The sequence below is a fragment of the Carassius gibelio genome, chromosome B23 (assembly GCF_023724105.1).
Source record: "Carassius gibelio isolate Cgi1373 ecotype wild population from Czech Republic chromosome B23, carGib1.2-hapl.c, whole genome shotgun sequence".
NCBI lineage: Eukaryota > Metazoa > Chordata > Actinopteri > Cypriniformes > Cyprinidae > Carassius > Carassius gibelio.
Window position 1 is genome coordinate 16,627,359 of NC_068418.1, and position 21,766 is coordinate 16,649,124.

The 21,766-nt window shown below is 37.5% G+C and overlaps 2 protein-coding genes across 7 annotated transcripts in view; one reads left to right on the top strand and one right to left on the bottom strand.

Moving 5' to 3' along the window:
* The window catches only part of nckap5l (NCK-associated protein 5-like), a 30,831-nt gene extending 22,760 nt beyond the window's left edge, over window positions 1–8,071 (top strand). For 5 of the 6 annotated variants that reach the window (XM_052593616.1, XM_052593612.1, XM_052593614.1 and 2 more), the window contains exons 7-12: window positions 2–3,090; window positions 3,625–3,760; window positions 3,844–3,919; window positions 4,792–5,091; window positions 5,242–5,390; window positions 6,034–8,071. In XM_052593616.1, the coding sequence (XP_052449576.1) occupies window positions 2–3,090; window positions 3,625–3,760; window positions 3,844–3,919; window positions 4,792–5,091; window positions 5,242–5,390; window positions 6,034–6,285 (4,002 nt within the window). In that variant the 3' untranslated portion in view covers window positions 6,286–8,071. The remainder of the gene's footprint in view (window position 1; window positions 3,091–3,624; window positions 3,761–3,843; window positions 3,920–4,791; window positions 5,092–5,241; window positions 5,391–6,033) is intronic. The other variant, XM_052593617.1, reaches the window with a different exon arrangement.
* Window positions 8,072–8,435: 364 nt separating this feature from the next.
* Window positions 8,436–18,005, bottom strand: LOC128011900 (carboxy-terminal domain RNA polymerase II polypeptide A small phosphatase 2-like). Its single transcript, XM_052594678.1, has 7 exons — window positions 17,380–18,005; window positions 12,923–13,074; window positions 12,408–12,509; window positions 12,136–12,192; window positions 11,520–11,612; window positions 11,194–11,379; window positions 8,436–9,729 (listed from the first exon to the last, which is right to left on the bottom strand). Exons 1-7 carry the CDS (start codon window positions 17,438–17,440, stop codon window positions 9,604–9,606), a joined length of 777 nt encoding a protein of 258 aa, XP_052450638.1. The 5' UTR covers window positions 17,441–18,005; the 3' UTR covers window positions 8,436–9,603.
* Window positions 18,006–21,766: the final 3,761 nt, after the last annotated feature.

The following is a 21,766-nucleotide window of genomic DNA, read 5'->3' on the forward strand; positions in this document are numbered from 1 at the left end:
GGGAAACAGCGAATGTGCACAAAATTGCATACCAGAGACTCAAGGCTCATCCACGTCCATGGAGGCCATGTCCCCATTCTTGAAGAAGAAAGCACACATTTTAGAGGTCCTCCGCAAGCTTGAAGAAACTGATCCGCTTCGGTATCATCGTTCCTCTGGCATTCCCTCAATCTGTGACTATAGCCAGGCTCTTGCCTCTAAGGAGGCTGTATTAGCCTGTAGAGACAATTCATCCAGGTGCAATGCACCCAAAGCACATTGTTCCCATTCCTGTCCAGATGTTTGCACACATCCGCATTTGAATGGAGGAGAGCACAGCAATGTAAAATGTGGTAGTTGTAGCACATGCTTGATGCTGTCCAATAAAGATTCACTTAGCTTAGCCAAGAGTAGCCACAATTGTTGCACTTCAGCTCCCATTACTATCGATAACCTCAATCTGGCTCGCTCCGAATTCCAAGAGAACATGGAAATGCAGAGCCTTGTGAAGCCTACCACAGGTACAAGTGAACTGTTTATAAATAGGACATCTGGAGATATGTCCATTCTTTCAGCAGACCAAGGTCTTAACCCATCGAATGATCCCCACTCATTAGAAGTCCCTGAATTATACTCAAGACTAACCGTTTCAGAAAGAGATCAGCCCAGAGGGTCCGATCACGTGTTGGTTGAAACAAGAGACAAGAACAGGTTATCTGACCTTTTGCTTGAATCTCAATCCAACAGGTCAAGCAGCAGCACTTGCAATGATACGGTTTGTGATGATAGCACAATCGATGTGACGCTACTGGACTCGGATTTGAAGCACTTAAACTCTGTAGCGCCACAAAGACTCGAGAAGGAAGCATTTACAACAAAGGAAGACACTGTTTCCACTTCAAAGCTGCCTACTCTTGGACTCAAAGACAATTTACAAAATGCACACTGTGAGATGGACAGCAATGAACCAGTCCACAAAGGCCTGTTATTTTCTCCCAATGAGAATCATACTGCCTCAAAAGTACTGGATGATATCTCCGTCCCTGTGAAAGACACCCCTTCCGATCCTCAGTCCATTAGATCAAAAGTTGCGGTCAGCCCGAATCAAGTTTCCTGCCTTAGAGAGGTCAAGGCCTCACCTTCCAAACTGCTCAAGTTCCTTAAGATACCCACTCTTGGAGAACGTACTGCAGTACCTGCTCCACCTCGTCTCAGTCCTCAGTTGACTCGTAGCTCGAAGATTCCTTGTCGGAGCAACAACTATGAGGTGCACAGTTCCCCTGTATCCACACGAAAAGCCACCACAACAGAGAGGCAAAGACAGCTGCCCCCTTCTAAATCGGAGTCACACTCTGCTCCAACTTCTCCACCCCAGCCCGATGATGTCCCTGCATCATTGCCAAAGGACCTTGGCTGTGGTATCCCCAAAGCAACTCGTGTAGCCAAGCCTACGCAAAGTTCTCACATTCAAAAGACTCCTCAGAAAATTCCACATTACGAAAATGTCTCTGACATCTCCAAAACATGTGGCAACGATGTATCCCAGCTGCTTGGAGAAGTGAGCTCATCTCTTCAAAATTCCAGCCCGGTTAATGAAGGTGCGAAAGGAAAGCAGGCAAAGTTTAGTATAGAGCGACCAACGAGTCTCAAGGAGAAGGAAATCTCACCAGAATCTGATTCTTCAGACCAAGAGGACAGCTCCGAGAGTCCGGTGTGGCATAAGCAAGTCAATCATCGCAGTCTGCCTAGTCAGTCGTCATCCCAGAAGGCTCAGAGTGGGATAAGCATGAGGTCCAGGAGCCAAGAGAAAAATGAAATGGTAGATAATGATTCACAAAGCTCGGAGTCACCTTTTAAAAGGAACGATCCACCACCTGTTCCTAAGAAATCAGGGATTGGTAGACATTCAGGTGAATCAAGTCATTCTTTTAAAGAACGACTAGCTGCACTTGGCAAGTTGAGGAACCCAGACGAGTCCATAACTTGTCCTCCACTCGCAGAGAAGAAAGAAATCCAGTCCGCGAGCATACCAACACGAACCACCGATAAAAGCAAAAATGCTGAAAAGGACTCTGACTGCAAGTCAGGAGAATATAGACTTCCTAAAAATACAGAATCGACTGAGGATAAATCATACCATTCAGGTCATCTTGATGGTGCTATTTCAAAACAACAAGCAGCCTTTCAGCATGTTGAGCAAGCTGTCAGGTCTCTTCCCTCTTCCTCAGTCTCCAAACTTGAACATGAATCATCTAGAACATTCCTTGCCAAGCAGGAGAGCCCAAAGTCTAAGATGCATCCGCCATCTACTAACATAGAGGCTGCACAGGCTTTGCGGAGCTATGCTAAGAGTATGACACCTCATAACCTTTCATATAATGGAAAAAATGTTGCTGGTCCCCATAGTGGCAGCCCCAATAAAATCGCCCTCAAATCACCAACTAAAACTGTGCCACCCTCTATGAACCGAGATGGGAAACCTACTCAAGAGTTTCAGAGGTACATGTCCAAATCTGAGGACAGGAGCCATCTCAGGGCGAATAAGAAGAAGAATCCTACTTACGGAGAGAGTCTTCCTCCATCACCACCAAGGCCAGTAGAGAATGTTGAAGAAAAAAGGCACTCTGCCCCCAGTCCACAGTCTTCTATAGAGCAGAAGGTCATGAAGGGCATTGAGGAAAATATGCTGAAACTACAAGAGCAAGATAAAGGGCAAATGGTTGAGGTCAAACAAAAGGCTTCCAATGGAATTGCCAGCTGGTTTGGTCTGAGAAAAAGCAAGCTTCCTGCTCTTAGCCGTAAACCAGAAACGTCAAAAGCAAAAGATGATAAAAGGGAATGGAAACTCAATATATCTTCAGTAGGCAAGGATTCCAAGGGGGCAGCGAGGAAAACCGAGAGCGAGAGCCTAAACATTTCCATGCTGATTGAGAAGGCAGAGGGCTTGCATAAAGCTCTTGAAGAAGAGCGGGCTTACGTGAATGGAGTGGCCTTGGACCGACAAGGAAAGGGACATTCCTGTGAGGTGGTCATGGACCAAGCCCAAGGCCAGCTGTCTGTGATGTACAGAGGAGTGCCATCTGACAACTTCATGCAGCAACTGCTAAACCGGTGAGTACAAAGCAACTTGTACAATGTTTTATTTTGATATTTGTTTTATAGAAAGATGGCACAATGACACATTTCAAACACAATAAAAAAATAAATAAAAAAAGTAGTCTGCTTAATGCAATTAAATTACATTTTTTAAAAATAATTTATTCAGTCATTCTCAGCTGTTTTGTTCCAAGACATATTCGTTTAGTGTATAAATCAACCAACAATAAAGCTTCAAGTCAAAGGCCAAATTAATGACTTAAATCCTTATTTCCTTCATCTTCAAGTGCATAGTTGTAGTGCAGGTTTGCAGGTGTTGAAAGTTAATTGAAATAACTGAGGAATGAGTTAGGTGAGAAAATGTGCTTTGAGAAATAATTAGAATTTGACTCATGAATCAGCTGGGGATTCACATTATCATTGTGGCTGGGCTTCTGCACATGGTTTAATAAATTAGAGCTAAAGTTTAACCAAAGTGTATTTAATAAAAGAAGCTCCAGAAAAGATGAACAATTTTATTAAATTTTATTCAAACATTTATCCCATAAGGGTTGATGGGAAGGACACTGGTAGCATCAGCATGGCACATCGACGCCTCTCATTTGATTGTAAATCCAGACCTGTGTTCAGTCACCAGAGCGCTGGCATTGCTGGTCAGACAAGAAGCAGTGATGACATGGAAAAGGTAAAAAGTGAAATTTATGGATATAATGCACATTGATGTTTTGAAAGTTCTCAATAGAACTTAAAAAAAAAATGTTCTCACAGGTTTCTGCGTTACTGAGTAAAGACGTCACGTTAGATGAGAACCTGGCTGAGTCAATACATCATGAGCACTTTGCAGGTAAGGCATGATCACAATGCATGACGTAATGGTTTTTAATGCTTCTAGAGGCAGGAATTTCAATTGGTTAGCATGTAGCGACAAAAATGGGTTTTAACCTGTCAATGATGATGAATAATCAAGGTGTGTCTGAATTTCTGTGGCTCCCATTTGTGAGTCATCCAACAGCAGCTGTATGGAAAACATTATCTTAATGTTTAGGGTGTGATCCTTTGTTATATATGTGAAAATATGTGTCTGTGTGTAATACTTAAAGGGGGGGTGAAATGCTATTTCATGCATACTGAGTTTTTTACACTGTTAAAGAGTTGGATTCCCATGCTAAACATGGACAAAGTTTCAAAAATTAAGTTGTACGTTTGAAGGAGTATTTTTGTTCCCAAAATACTCCTTCCGGTTTGTCACAAGTTTCGGAAAGTTTTTTTCGAGTATGGCTCTGTGTAACATTAGATGGAGTGGAATTTCCTTATATGGGTCCTAAGGCACTTCTGCCGGAAGAGCGTGCGCTCCCATATAGCAGAGCACTGAGAGCACAACAGACGTTCACTGATCAGAGCGAGAGCGTCGCGAAATGTCACAAAAGAAGTGTGTTTTTGGTTGCCAGGACAAGACAACCCTGCACAGATTACCAAAAAAACAGCATTAAGGGACCAGTGGATGGAGTTTATTTTTACAGAGCATCAACGGAGTTGTGCAAGTGTTTGTGAGCATTTCGAGCATTTCACCCCCCCTTTAAATAAGAATATAAAAGCATATATACAAATATAAGAATAAGGATTTTAAAAAGTTATTTAATTCAAATTGATGCCCAATCCTTCAAATATTTTAAAATAATAAAATTAATATACTCTATTCAAATTCCTCTCTTTTAGGATCTGGAATCTCCACATACACCCTCGACAGTGGAATTGGCACCTTCCCTCTTCCTGACTATAGTGCAAATGCTGGTTGCAAAAGCATTCCCAAAGGGAAGACGCATGGGGAGAGTGACCCTTCTTATCTCCAGGGAAAACATGGCTCAGGGATGAAGATGTCCCACAAGGCCTGGACTTTAGAGAGAGAGTTGTCTTGTTTAGAAGAGGATTATATGGGGGGTCAGGATATGGATCTTCACGCTGGCACTTTGGAAAACAAGATTCCATCCAGCCAGATCGCAAACATCGTTCATGATGGTATATAATACCTTTTAACTGTCACTTAAGGTTAATCAGTTATGTGAGTTTCCAATGTAGAATAATTATACATTAATGAAGAAAAGGAAGTCCCAGATGGTGTTGTTTTTATTCTTTATTTCATACCTTTAATTTCTTTATTTATTTCAGGCACTGATATCTGTGGAGCACCTATGAAAGTAGGCCCCACAAAGAACTGGACTTTCCCAAACCTCAAAGCATCTGCAGAGCCGTCTGAGGTTTATCTTGGCGTTGGAGACGGAGTGGAGCCAGTGAGTCATAAGAGTTCATTTAAGAGGGTGAGCATCACTTTAGATCCTAGTGTTTTTTTTTTTTTTTGATTAAAACTATTTATATACACTACCATTCTAAAGCTTGTAGTTGGTAATGTTGGTTCTGATATTCAGATTTTATGATCAGGAAACGTTTTTAGAATTTTTGTGGAAACCGTGATACATTTTTTTCATTCTTTGATGAATCGAAAGTTCAGAAGAAAAGCATATATTCAAAATGTCTTTACTGTCACTTTAGATCAATTTAATGCCTCCTTATAATAGTATACACATTATTTTATTAAAATAAAAGTGGCCCCTGAACTTTTGAATGATGTGCATTTCTGTTAGTGTACACATGGCAAAGTTCAGCAGCGTGTTTACTTTCTTGCATTTAGATCACCTTTGCCATCACCTGAGGTTCACTGCAAGTTAACCTTTAAATTGAGTAACAGTTAATGCAATTTTATTTATAGAAAATACATATATCATTTTAAAACCATCATTCATTGGTTGATAGCCATAACAGGTGACACAGCAGATAGAATTCTAATTGACTTAAATAGACCTTTTAATAGCCACGTACAGACTGTAATAAAGTATTATTATGATTAAAGTATATTTATCATGTACTGTTCAGTTTCATTCAGTGCATTTGTTTTACCCTCAGCGCAACAAGACTAGTGATTCGGTGGCCAGCCGCGAGGGAGACCCGAGGAGTCTTCCTCAACCCGGTCAGGCACGTAGAGGCAAAAGCCGCATTCCTGCTAACCCAGACATGGCGAGGGACACCGGTTTGGAGTTGGTGAGAGAGAGACCTGACGACGGCCTGTCTCCAAGCCATCCCCAGGTCCTGGAGACCCCAGAGTCCCTGAGCGATTCCCTCTATGACAGCCTGTCCTCTTGTGGTAGTCAAGGCTAAAGTGTTTTCAAAAGGAACTGAATGATAAGCAGGTACAACCTTTTTAGAAACCCACCATTCTCCTTACGCTTCAGATGTTCTTCAAAGGTGGATGGATACTCACGGGATAACCCATTTTTTTTGACTGAAAACAAAATCCCACGGCACACGTTACCCACAAAATACCCGCGTTTCTATCCCGATGGTTGAAAGAAGGACTTTTACAGTGTGTTTGTGGTGGTGTCATTTTAGCCCGTTATATCAACTCTTATCATCTCATTCGTGTTCTCTGTTTGAAGTGGTAGCAAAAGTAGTGACGTTCGACTCATGTTCTCTTTAAATTACGTTTCACGGACAAATCCAAGCTCATCGCGACAGTCTTCCAGTCTTCAATCTCACAGAATGTTCTGGTTCTCATGCAACATACGTGCACACACACTCTGGCAACATTTGTGTAGTTATTGGAAAGTGAATGTTAATATATGTGATTTTCAGTTAATTTAATGTGCATATTTCATGAAAAGAAAAAAAGAAAACCGCGTCTTTGTAAAACCGCATCAGCTGTAGACTTTTGATTCATTGTTTTAAAGAAAAAAAACAACATGCAGTAAGTGCGATCCATGTAAGACAGTGTTCCACGGTGAATTATTATTTACATTTATTTATTTTCTTTGAAGAGTGTGGTAAGACAAGACCACCTTTTATTGGTTACTCCTTTTAAGTTTTGTTCAAACATGTTCTGTGCCTGACTTTGTGTGTACGTGTCTCGCTGTGTGTCTCTAGATTAGTTTGTTCTCCAGATCTGGCCACAATTTGTTTTTTGTGTATGTTACCTTTGTTTTGCAACGATTTAAAGAAATTTGTGACTCGTGACCTAATTTAGAACTGTGTATTGTTGGATCACCCTGCTTACAATCAGCAAACAAAGCTTAAACTTAAACCCAGGATTTCTTCATTCCAGTTTGGAAAAATCATCCAATCGTTCCATGAGAATTTTGAAAAGGTGGCTGACGATTTCTTAATGTTGATGTAATAATGCTGACTCTGCCTTACGCATCTTTCCACAGCTGTTAGAAATTAGCCTCCTGTCGGCCAGGTTGCTGATTTTTTTTATTTATTTATTTTTCACAAACCCGTCGTATTTCTTCAGCCTGAAGCATTTTGGTGCAATTCAAGTCAAGATGCGTGCATGCGTTTGACGATGCTAATCCTGCAAAATGGTTTACAGGCAAAAAAAAAAAAAAAAAGCTTTTAATTTTCAAGTGGTTGCTCGAAAAGCCATAGGTTAGTAGATTAAAAGTACAACCCGAATCCTTTCTAATCTGTGCTGACCTCAATAGCTGTTTTTCTACGAAACGACCACAACAAAAGACTAATTAGAAACATTCCCAAGCATATATGCTTTTTACATCCAACAGTCTTTCCAGGCCTGTGTAAAATTTTTGTAGAGATAAATTAATTTTGTAGTCATCTCAATCTTACACGCATTTCATTCTTGATTTGTCACAAAATCTTTAGTTTTATTTTTTATAAGTAGTTTGTGTTATTATCGTAGCGTCCTAATTTGCCTGCCGTCATAACCTTTGTTATTTACTTTGATGTAATTGTCAGGAATATTTTATATTAGTTTGGTATGTTTACAAAAGAATTTATGATGAAGTTGTTAATATATCTGTAAAATGTTTATATAAGGTGCTATCTGATTTTTGTTTTCACTCTGTCCTGCAAAAGCCATAAATGTGTTTTCATAATCTCCTTTCTAAGCAATCGCCATCACTCATGCAACTCAATAAAACCTTTTTAAGTATGTTTGTGTGCTGTAGTTATTACAGAAAGTGTGACATGCATGTCTTCATATAAACTCCAAAAGATGGATTCTGCTGCCCCTAGTGGTCAGAACAAGGAAGTACAATTTACCTCTCGGATGATGGAAACGACTTAAAATACATGATGCACTCTATTTTATATCAAATCGCAAAATGAATATTTTAGGCCAAAGAATCCTAATGCTTGTTTTGTGGTGTTTGATCATTCAGAAGTAAATATGTCTTGAATTTGACTGCTATGTACATGCTGTTTGAATTATGTGCAGCTATGTGAAAGGTTATTACTATTATCAATAATAGCTGACCACAGTGGCTCAATAAGACAATATGCAAAGAACATTTACATAATGTTCCACAGAAAAATGTATTGTTGCAAATACAAAAGTCAAAAACGTGGCAACACAGATCTTATCAAAGCATGTATTTAAACAAAAGACAATCTGCCCTTTTTTTATATAAAACATGGCCATTTTGAATATTTGTGCTACAGTAAAGACAACTTATAATATAAAAACATGATCATGTTTACATAAGATGAAGTACAGAGGTGGAGTGTGTGGTCCACACAAGATGGACAGTTCAAGTTCAACCAAATATACACATAGATGACAGTACAAGTAATTGTCTGCATAAATACAGTAGAGAGAAAGACAATTACTGAACAAGATAAATCTCTTTGGTTCACTCTGTGGTGTTAATTCTGTGCCTCGCGTATCATAAAACCCCATCATATACACTTGAAGCAGACATAAGGCCACTTTAAGATTGAATACAGGAAGTGTCAAGATAAGCATGTAGTTGTAATTCACATAAAACAGTGTTAAAGTATTTATTTATTATTTTTTAAAGAAATGTCAGGTTTACACCCCTCAACAACAGTAAAAAAAAAACTGCAGTTTAAACAAGGCCTTGTGTAAAGTAGTAAGACTGATCAGAAACAAGGATGAATGAGTGCTAGGTGTCACATTTGCATTTATGGAAAAAGTATGCATAGCATGTTGGATAAGATGATGTGTATTCCTGTGGCATTTTTCGCCTGAATCTGGAATACATCAGAATCATTAGTTTTTCTCTAAAGTATGAATATGAATGTTGAAGATTTAAGGTTGAGTTCAAGTAGGACTTTACATGGAAAGACTGGCCTGAAAGTTTATTTTGCTTTATGTACGTTATTTTTAAAGATGTATAACATAATTGCAGATTACAGATTACTTTCTTTCTGAACTGTATTAATCTCCCAAATGTCATTTTAAATGTAAAAAAAAAATTCTGATAACAAAAAATAGAAAAGTAAAAAAAGGAATATAAAATCTGTAAATTGTTATTGCAAAATCCAAGCTCGATGACTGAGACAAAACTGGCTTCTGTTTCTCAAACCATAAGCAGAATTATGAGCTTTCGTGTTTGTTTTCAGGTTAGGAGGCGGAGTCTCCTGTCATAAGAGCCGCTCGTGTGTGACTGGCAGTCAGTGCACAACAACACGGAGGTTTGTCCTGCTCTGGTGGTGTAGGGATTATGCACCCCTGAGTTGCTCCAGTCTGCAGTAGACATCATCAGCCTGACTTAACTCTTCAAATACTGGGATGAGGTGAAGCAGCTCAGTGTCCTCTGAATCATCAAACCAGGACAGTACAGGAACCTGTTGAAGGCACAGAGGTTATTATATACCACTACTTTACTGGCTTAAAGTAATATATAGTCACTTTGGGATCATTTAAAGCTACTGGGTTTATCATTTTGGATTGGTGGAACATCAATAATTTGTTAAATATACTGTAGGGTCCAATATATATATATATAATCAAAGACATAAAATTGGTCAATATAATTTCAAATGTTTAGCTTTTAAACATTTGAAAATATACACATGATATTTGATAAACTACATATATAACATATAATATATATTTGTTTCTTTTTAACATATAATAAGACGTCAACATTCAAAAATGTTTATGCTCCGTGCTGCTTTTTATGTTTAATAATGTCAACTATTATTACAATTACAAATAACTTTTCTATGTAATTATTTTTAACATTGTTGCCATCACATGCTGTAACGGTGAAGCCAAACTTACAGTAGCCATTACAAACCAGTAAGTTTAAAGAACAGCATTTATTTGAACCACAAATATTTTTTAACATTGTCTTTACTGTCATTTTTGATTATTTCATTTAATGTATCCTTGCTGACCAAAACAGTATTAATTCCTTAAAAAAAAAAAACAATCAGTTTCCGAACTTTTGAATGGCGGTATATATATACTGCATATGTTACTTTTGGACCCCACTGTATATATGTCAAATACAGGAAAAATAAACCGTTGTTAAAGGGATAGTTCACCCGACCTTTAAGGGTTCCAAACCTATAAGACCTTCGTTCATCTTCAAAACACAATTTAAGATGTTTTTGATGAAATGCAAGAACACTGCATGGACAGCAATGCAACAGACACATTCATGCCCCAGAAAGGTATTAAGGAAGGACATTGTTATAATAGCCCACGTGAAATCAGTGGTTCAACCTTAATTTTATTGGTTCTACGTCAGAACTCCAGCTCCTGCGTCAGCTGTCATGAACTGACACGGAAGAGAAGAATTCAGTGTTGTCACGGTAACAAAATTTCAGTATTCGGTACCAATACCAGTGAAAATCCATGGTTTTCGGTCCCAAAGCAATACACACAAACACAATGAAACTTACCTGCTTGAACTCTTTCATTTGATCTGGGTGTCTGTCTTTTAAAGTGTTTTGTTATTTTGGTGTGTTTCCTCCTTGTGATGATGCCATCTCTCAGTGCTTTTATGAAGAGAGCGCATCTGCACACCTTTCGGATTGACCGAGTTGACAGTGTCCTTAATACCTTTCTGTGACTTGAATGTGCCTATGCAGGGTCAGAAAGCTCTCGGATTTCATAAAGAAATAGCTTAATTTCTGTTCCAAAGATGAATAGAGGTCTTACAGGTTTGGAATAACATGGCACTAACTAAGAACAGAATTTTCATTTCTGGGTGAACTAACCCTTTAAATAGCAAGAGGGAGAATCTAGAAGGCAGGCTGTAACAAAAAAAAGCTAAATAGCGGTAGGACAGTGAAACCCACAGCATTCTCTGGGTGGAAGATGTAGGAGGCAGGGGAGTTGTCCAGGATCAGGGTTTTGTGGAGCTCACGGCCGAGGCGACTCAGGTCTTTAACATAGCAGCCTTGATAGAAGACACAAGATTCACGGAAGAGCCGTGTGCGGAACACACCACACTGATCCAGCAGGTCAGTCACAGGGTCTGCATACTAACACAGCCATGAATGAGGACAAGGACACTGTATTACTGGAGAAGACTACAGGAGCATAGCTCTATAACACTAACTAACCAGCACTAAGTGAGGAATTTCTATTTGCTCCTAATGAAAGGTGATAAATGTCTGAATACCTTAGCAAGGCTGGCAGTGAACAGAACACATTCAAACAGTTCTCCCATCCTCTGGAGGAACTCATCCACGTATGGCCTCTTCAGCACATACACCTAAAACACAGATGGTTTCGTTGTTGTTTATGTGACAAATGATTATAATTCACCATTCCAATGAGTTGCAACATTCTGTAAATAAAACGAAACCGAAAATGTTCTGTTGATCCATCTAGTGCTGTCGCTCGTAGCATCCTCCTGAAACAAGTAATCAAGAATAGGCCGTATTAGTGGGAACAAACCTATCCTGGATTACTTGAACCAGGCAGAGGCCAAATGCAGATTTTCTGTGAAAAGTTGACAAGAACCATAAAGGTTTTAATGCAAATTCAATCTCCTTGTTTTAAAAATATTCTGTCTGTACTGCTTGTTGTGGTGGTCAATGAATTAATGGGCAAACTTGTGATGTGCACCGTGACGTCACAATCTGAAAAGTTGTTCCCACATCAATCCAGCAGATGGCGCTCATCATTCACTTTTAAATATGCTACATTAACAGCTCCCCTCTCTCCTTAGGCCCAAGTCCTGCACAATTCAAGACTGCTGTTTCTCACATACACAAACATTTATCAGACCTCACCTGGTGTGTGGTCCCCTCAATCTCCACAGGCACAATGAAATCTGCATTGCTTATTGGCTACAAAAACACAATGTGGATACGGTTAAAAACACCAGTGGAGTGATAAACTATTATTAACGCAGTGGTTTGCATGCAAATAATTATTGTTTACATGCAATAATTACTGTACAGCTAATATTTCATATATGCACCTATTCTTAGTTGAACAGTATGACGCTCTTTTAAAATGACAAATTTTCAATATCAATCAGGTGTTAATAACCTAGGTTTACCTTAAAGGAGCTATGCACGAGTGTTTCATCCAGATCTATGACCACACAGATCTTCCCCTGGTCCTGAGAGGTCACTGCTGGCAGTAGACACTCTCCTGGTATCTACAGAGAAAACGTAACGGATCTTTTTTTTTATATTTCCTAATCATGTAGGTTTTAACTCAAAACTTTAAATAAAACATTGCATTACCCATTCATTGTCGAAACTACATTTACATCTACATTTAATTTTACACATCCAGATTATAATACATAATTATAATAATTTTATATGAAATATTTAGTATTTCTCTAGCCACAGACACACACTTTGTTAAAATAGTTATTATTTATATATATATATAAAATTTTACTTATTTTTTTATGAATAAAACAATTTGACAATGTGTGAAATGACAATTTAACGATTGGCAGTTACTTCTAGTTAATCCTTCAAATATTTTGTTTCATGTTTAAATGATACAAAATAAACCAAAACAAAAAGTAACAGTGTTAATTAATGTTTACTATAATACTTTGGCAATGGTCCCATTGTCCTCCGGCGCTAGCAAGGCATCATGGGTAGGTGATGCTGGCAGTTGGGCATCTTGAGCTCGAAGGCAACAGATAAGCTTTTTGAAGATATTCCTACTCCCAGGTTTCTGAGGCGAGCTTTTATTCACCTGATCTGTTTGAACACAATAAAACAGTTTTTTTTTTTTTTCAAATGCATAATTTGCATATATTAGTCCCGCTGATAATTATATTGCATAAACAGCATAAAAAGGCTCATGTTGCGTGGTTTATAAACAATCCCACTTGAATCCCACTAAGTGCTACTGTCAAACCCCACCCAGAGCGCGTTAATAAATATTTTCAGTCAACCACTTTTATCTCTGATAGATGACAAACAGAAACTTCAGCTAGACACATTTGCATCAAATGCACCACTGAGCCTTGACAGAGCTCTTAAATAATTCAGAGCACTGGAATGAAATGTATGTTTTCGTCAGTAAATACGGCGCCTATCAACATCAAAATGACCAAATGCTCAGCCGCCCCTCTCCAGAGATGGCACACGTTGCAAAGAAACAGAAAATCTGTTTTAAATGAGACTGCTGGCCACGGCTGGTATATGTTATATAATCTCAGAGGGCGGGAAAGCCCACACATTTCAGCTGTACCTTCAGAGCAAAACATACACACACTCTAACGCACTCACACACGGCTCCTGCCATTTCATCACAGGAGAGTCTGGCAGAAACAAGACCTAGAAGTCTTGTAGCCACAGAAATAAGAGCTGTGTTTTGTAACACGGCATCTGTGGCGGGCTTTGTTGTGCATTACCGAGGGGCTCCTTGCATATTTAGGGGGCTTCTGCATATTTTTGCTTGCATATATCTGCATGTGAAACATGATTTTGTTCAGACATGCCCGTTTCCCGAATAGAAAGAAAATGGACACAAAAGCTCTCGCAACATGAAAGTGCGCCATGCAATGATTAGAATCAGTTTTTTTTTTTTATTGCTATGGTGATGTAACTTCAGTACAACTAATGATTTTTTTTTTCTCAGCTAAAGGAATTGACTTTGATGATGAGCAGGGGCTGATCCCAGGCACCTTTCCCCCCTCTGGTTCCCTATGGGAGCTTATGTAGCTATAGGAATCAGCTTATGTAACATACGAGTAGCATGTACAGCGGAGGGAGGATGAGAGAAAATGGCCTCCTTCGTCATCATTTACTCTGTGCTGTATTTGCCCATCTGTACACTCGCTGATAACGCCCTGCTCAACAAAAAGACTTAGATACATTTTCCTTGTACTTCTTTTTCCTATAAATTCAAATGCACTTTCTTGGAAAGGTTTTTTTCACATGAGGATGGAGCGATACTGTGAGCATTTAGAGTGGACTGGAAAGGGAGTTTTGTTAAGGAGCGTCAAAGGTTCTGCTAGAAGCTTTTAAGTGGTCAGGGTTTCTAGCTATTAGTACACTTCTGCTCAGACCAAATCCAATGAGATTGTGTGTGTGTGTGTGTGCTTTTTAATCAATTTACCGAAAAACAGTTTAACTGCTGAATAAAAGAAACTTCTAATTTCATCCTCAGTGAATTGTCATCTATTTTCCTAGATAATAAAGATCTCCAAGGCGAATTAAATGGTAAGCACGGATTGAGTTTCAAGGGATTGTGTGTAACTGGAGTCTTTTTTTTTCTCTCAGATATGTTGCTTGCATCTAATAAGTAAAGATCAGAAAACACTGGTATAACAAGTAATGTTTTCCTAGACATAATGTCTTAGATTTGCTCAAATCAGTTTTACACATATCGTATTCTCAATACTCTAGAAGCTATTTTTCAGGCATTCAGATTGCTCTCTGAGCACTAACCTAAACAATTCTAATGCATTCAAATAAATAAAAATAGTGCATCTAAAAAAAAAAATTAATTTGAATAAAAATTTGCTGACCTCTTGAAGAGCATGCATAGTGACTTAATAGTGATCAACACGCCTGATATTTTTTACTTGATTTTCCGATTATCTGCTGCTACCTGAATGCATATTTTGTGTTTTCAAATATTTAATATATAACTGCAATTTTCTGTATGTCTCATTTGCTATCATTAATTTGCATTATGTACTGTATATTTTGGCAGTCTGTCACCCTTACCTTTACATATCAGCCTCAGTATCAGTTGTTGAAAAACATCCTTATATTTAACCTAAGCATTGCTTTATGAATTGCATTTTGATTAAACTAAACCACAGCTGGATACCGATGGACATTCAGCAGCTAATGACAAAATGAGACATAACTGTATACATTATACATTTCTAAGATTGAATCCTTGCTTGATTTGAATACCAATATATTCAACAAACTCATTTCATCTAATTCCACAAGGTTCTATAGAGAAGATATACAAAACTTTACATAAACATTGCAAACATTCTTGGCATTTGCTTTAGGGGCCTTGTACAGATCTATTAAAATTATTCATAAACACTTTAAGAAATTCAGTTCATACAAAAATGACTTGAATGTGGCTCCTATAATATTTTCAGATGCTGAATTAAAGATTGATATTTTATAGTAAAGGTTAAGATCAAAAATGTCTACATGGTATAGCTGTCTAGAGAATGTAAAAAAAGTAAATAATTTCATTAGGATTAAATTCTTGACAAATTGGTGGTAAAAGTACTAACATGATATAAATGTGTTATTATTGCTTAAAATAATATTAATAATATTTGAAAAACTGCTGACAGACAAATCAAAGTCATTGTGGCATAACAACAAGCAGGAAGCCATTTTGTTGTCATGTCACAAAACAGAGGACCCTTTTAGATCCTGACAAGTGTGAATTATAGCCATTTGGTAAAGTAAACATTTTTGACCTTTTATTTTTATTATTTTAAACTTCTTTATACTTTTACCTTGAAAAATATACTTGAAAATGTTTTTGAACTGAGCACACTCACATGCTACGTGAAAATAACTATTTCAGTGCTTTTTACTGGGTTACACCACTGGATAGTTTCACAGTTACTGAATCAGAATATTTGCATAAAATTGTATACAATTATTTTCAAACCATCATAAACACAAAGTTTATGTTTTAAACTATACTGGTAAAATTGATTTATCCTTTTAATATTATTGTCTTACATATATTCACAACCCAAACACCATAATTTCTTTGCATTTATAGCAATAAACAAAAAAGGTCACACTGCACACTTTCTGCCAGTGAGTACAAACTGAGTTCAAGGGGTCTTCAAGGAAATTGGGCAGACTTGTCTTGGCTGTTTTCCCAACATTGTGGCTGCTCGTAATTCACTAATCCAGAGATCGTAAACATCTGAAATAATACCCTAATTGACATCAGTGAACTACAGTCAGAGTTTAACGACCGGTGTTTTCATCGTTTTTGCGTCAGATCTATAATAAGCGCACATTTACTAGACTCACGATAAACAACGGCACGAACTACGCGACAAAACAGTGGGCATATACACTCGCCCGCCAGGCTGAAAGTAAGGGATTACAAAAGGGTAACTGTAATTTTCTGCAAAACACTGAGGCCTTTACTTGTTAAACGTCTAGATAAGGCCTTGATTAACCGTTAAGGTTTGCGCGTGTGATGGCAGCGTCGCGCGGCAGATGGAGGGCGTGTGCGGAGGGGTGTGTTGTGCATTCCAGCGCGGCACCTTGCGCTCTCCATGAGACGATGTTTTTCGACGTTTCAACTCAATATTTTGTGTAGTTTTACTTCTGTACGAGTGTGAGATCTGCTAGTGTAGGCGTGTCGATTAACGGAACAGTTAAACTGAAAATGTTTTTGCAACACAATCTGCATAAGGATAAAACAACATGTCACTCAAATGAAGTTATCCATTAACCAAACGACCAAACGACGTCGAATATAGAGGAAACAGCATGCACCGAATTAACTTGGTCGGATTGGTTAACGTTATACGTTTAAAACGAAACATCAGAATCACATCGGAAAATAATGAAATAAATAATAAATAAATAAAATACATACTTTCTTAATATATATACACTAAGGAACACAAATAAAGGGAAGAATAAAATATATTAAAGAGAGAAAAACATTACACGTCGTCTGAAAAAAAAAAAAACATTACGTAAACATTCAACAATGCCTGCAACAGCAAAGCATGTAACGTTACATGGAAAGATAAGTTACACATTTATTTATCTTTATTAAGCCATATAACGTACATACAAACCGGAGCGGAATTACATATCGCCGTACGGTGAGGAATTCGTTAAATTCCAACGGTTTGAACTTAACGAATTCCGCTCGCGACTGTGACATGTCAATCAGCCCGATATGACAAATAACTGTCAAAGCGCGAGCGTCGCAACAGCGCGACGCGACAACGCCAGACAGAATATGTGCCCAGAAAGAGTTGACAGCGCTAAAACATGACCGTTTAGCATGTGACAGTGCGTCGCCTAACTTACCTGTTTTCGAAGACAACCGAGGATCGTCTTTCTGCACTTGAGTGATGATAGAACTTTCCATCTAACAAACGCACAGCCCTCAACGTCCAACCAACCTTTTCCAGCGACACACAGTCGGCCCGCATTTAGTGGCATTAAAAGCTAGCGAAGCTTGAAATGAATAATTTCCGTTCGCGCAGAAATATCTCAAACCTACGGCGACAAAATATTGTGATATTTATTTATTCCCGCCTTCTATTCTCTTTCCACATGGGAGGGGCATGGCACTTTGTTTTGTTTTCTCTTATCTGCTATTTTCTAGGCTTCGCGTCTCGGTTTACTTTATCGCTTGTATATTTATCCATAGCCCCCTCTGGTCTGGGTAAAGCCCTCACTTTTTCTTCAACAACATGGAGAATCCAGGCGAAAGAAGAAAAACAACCGAGGACATGGGGCAAGGAGGTTTCAAGTTCCCCTTACTACAGATAAACAACCCCGTAGCTGGGCTGTATCCAAAATAGTAAATTTAAAAAAGACACGACCAATTCTCTCAGAAGTAAAATTTAAGAGGATAAGACGCGAAACTAGGCGATAATTGACGGATTTTATGTTTTTCCGCGTAATGTTTTGCTTTGGACGGACTCGCAGGGGCGCCTTGAGACAGTTGGTCGTTTCGGATTGGATCTCCAGGAAGTGGGAGTAGCTGAAGCATTCTTCTGTTCTGCACACTCCACACTGAGAAGATTCCAGTGCTGGTTTTGTCGCGAATCAGTATTCGGAAGGGGTCGCATAAAAAAAATCGAAATTGCAGTGGCAGAATGCTAATTGAATAATGAGGAAATTGCAAAGGAAATAAATAATGGGACTGAACGGATAATATCTGAAAAAATCTCGGGGTTTTAAAGTGCATCACACCTAATCCACCTAGTCATTTTTCTACTGATCCTCCTCAACATTGTAATTGGGATGATGATTAAGTGGATTAATCAAGGCTATATATTGATCAATTCAAAATATCTGTTTGTCTTATCATTGTCGAATTCGAGTTACCTGTGGATGCTGTGCCCAAAAAAAAGGTAATTTAATCACACATAAAAACTAGTCGAAAATTGTAAGACTGCTATTCATAAAGTGGTGTTTTATTTTGTTAATTAACAAATAAATAAACTAGAGCTCGTTTAAATTATTATTCAAAGTCGTTTATGTATAGGCCTATTTACTGAGTGTTAATGTTGTATTTTATTTGCTCAAATTAATGAAAGTGTAATGTAAATTCCAACATGAGATTTCTTGGAGTATGATATTTACTAAAATCAAATCATTAAGTAAGTCATTAAACTTAACATAATTAAAAATTAATAAAATAATCAAACTTCACAAATCATGTTATAAGAACTAGTTTGCTTTGATAATATTTCATGTCATGATATGAAACAGTTGGTCAGAAAAAGCATCAATGTAAAACTGCAGTGGACAGGTGTGTGTGTGTGTGTGTGTGTGTGTGTAGTTGCATAATTTCTGAATTATAAAAACTATAATAAAATATTGCCCTGTATAATGCCTTCCATAACCCAGGTAGGTGTTTATTTAATCACTGAACGATTTAATGAATTATTCTATAACATCCAATTTGTTTACAAAAAATGAGTATTGAAAGCTGTGCTCCTTCATTCTATTTTTCTATATTCTGTTTTTCTATCCATTTTTTTTAATGATAGGAATGATAAATGTAAGTGATAAAATGATAACAAGCATAGTTTTTATGAGTCTGAGGTCTCAGTTCTGCCCAGAACTCTTATGTTGGAGATCTATTTCTGACTATTCCCAAATGGGACCAATTCTATACCACAAAACCAAGACATAAACAAGAATGGTGCCTCTGTTTACATTCCTTGTTTTAGAAATGTGGAAGTTGTGCAGATGTCAGATATGTGACAAAAATAAGTGTAAGTGGGAGAACTCCAAAACATGTTCTGCCTTTTTTTTTTTTTTTTTTGCAACTCTGCAGCAGAAGGCATATAATCACTATCAAACAATATCAAAGCATACTATTTCAAAGAAAAAAAAAAAAGATTATAAAAAATAAAATGCGTTTGTGGTAAAAGAATAAATTCTGCTTCATAAATAGCAAAAAAAAAAAAAATTTTGTTAATGTTTTAGCCCAGTGTAAATGAAAGCTTTTGTCACACTTTTGTTTGGGGACTCATATAACTATTAACTAAAATTTTTACTTAAAATCCTAATTCGCTGCTTATTTTTATTAATAGTTGCTGAATTGCTGAGTTAAGTTTATAAGGGATCTAAACATGGTCATGCAGAATAAGGCATCAATATGTGCTTTATAAGTGCTAATAAACAGCCAATATAATGGTATGCATGCCAGTGAGAATGCCAATAAGTTAATAGTTAGAACTGGCCGCTATAAACCAAAGTGTTACCAAAGCTTTAGTTACAGAAACTTGTAACACCTCTTCCTTGCTGTATACAGTGCCCCTTGTTTGTCCTGTTGACTAAAAATTCCATAGAGATCAAAACTGAAGAGATAAAAAGGCATTGTTAACAAAGCTTTAACTTGATTTACACAAGTAGAGCTGAGAGCTCTCTGTAAAATGATTTAATATTGAAATAATAATTACAGCAAAGAAGCTGGTGTTAAAGCCACTCAAAGTGCAGGTAATCATAAAAAGCATTTATGGAGGCTTTTCACAATTCTAATGATTAAAGTATTTTTTGTCCTTTTGTGTAATTTGTTATCACAAGAAAAAAGCATAAAAATATTTCCATTACCCATTTCCTTTATTACCATTTAATTCTACAACAATAAATATGAGCAAAAGTGTGTTCAAAGACTCAACATTTGGCTCTTGAAGGAATAGTTCACCCAAACATATAAAAGTTTGTTGAAAATGTATCACACTCAGGTCATCCGAGATGTAGATGAGTTTGTTTCTTCATAACAGATTTGGTCAAATGTAGCATTACTTCACTTGCTCACCAATGGATCATCCACAGTGAATGGGTGCCATCAGATATGCACAGGTCAAGCATTGTTTACAAGTGAAAACGTAACACAAAATTTTTGATAGGGAGGACAGAGGGGTTAGACTTTTTTTTACTGGATCAAGCATTATTATTGACTCTTATTTGGGTTAAAGGTAAAAGATGATGTGGATTAATATTATTGTGGTGTTTTTAATTAGCTGTTTAAACTCTCATTCTGATGGCATCCATTCACTGTAGAGGATCCGTTGGTGAGCAAGTGATGTAATGCTAATTCTTTTTCCAAATCTGTTCCAATGAAGAAACAAACTCATCTACTTCTTGGATGGCCTTAGGGTTAGTACATTTTAAACAAATGTAACTTTTCTGGGTGGACAATTACTTTATCAACTTTCCTCTCAAATATCTTTTTGAGCCAGGTAGATCCCCTTTGTAAATCTGTAGATACCGTCGTGGAGTTGTACCTGGCTCTAAAAAGTTCATTAATCCCAAATAGTAATCCTAGAACCTGCCCTAACCCAAAAGGGCAACCTAATTGCTGTGTTTTTATAAGGTTACAATTCTGGATTGGTGCCTTGAACAAGGAGGGAGCGAAATTAGAACCTGTTCCTTAAAACTCAAGTATCTGTGGTGTACATTTCTAGACAAGCAAACAAGAAAACTATCAAGCTCTTCAACATACTAATCAGGGGCCGTATTCCTAAAGCTTCTAAGATTCCTCTAAGAAAAATCCTATTTGAGCTTAACCATTTCTATGTAGGAGTCTAAGCTTAAGAGTGATTCGGGATCAATCTGGGAGCAACTCGATGAAAGACAAAAACGAAGCGATGAAAAGACAAAAACTTTTATCTTAGTGAGGAGGCGTGGCTGACCCCGTTGCTAGGTATGAAACAGTCTTTTGCAGATTATGATTGGTTGGTTGTCCAAGAAGGAAATAAAAGACCACTTTTAAATGTAGGGGCTATTATAAGCCTTTACTTTGAAATGTTTCCCGTTTTACCATACTCTTATGTTATCTCTCTCTCTCTCTCACACACACACACACACACACACACATTTTATATATGAGTGTGTGTGTATATATATATATATATATATATATATATATATATATATATATATATATATATATATATATATATATATATATATATATACATATATACACACACATGTATATATTTGATAGGAAATGAAGAGTGACAAAATAAGGTAATTGTTTGTGTGATCACTTGCTTATAGAAGGTTGTGACAGAAGGTTGTCGTTATAGACCCAAATCATCACTGCTGCATAGTTGCATTTATCCAGTTGCCGAATATGTTAATGTACCTGTAGTTAATGTAGTGATTACTTTCATTTCCTGCACTATGGCATCCCTACATGATGTTGGAGATGTTAGCGTGTCTC

Coding starts and splice junctions, on each gene's coding strand:
- LOC128011900 (XM_052594678.1), bottom strand. CDS start 17,440: ATGGAAAGTTCTATCATCACTCAAGTGCAGAAAGACGATCCTCGGTTG. Junction 12,510..12,922: donor ACAATGGGACCATTGCCAAA/GTATTATAGTAA, acceptor TTTTCTCTGTAG/ATACCAGGAGAGTGTCTACT. Junction 11,380..11,519: donor TCACTGCCAGCCTTGCTAAG/GTATTCAGACAT, acceptor TGGCTGTGTTAG/TATGCAGACCCTGTGACTGA.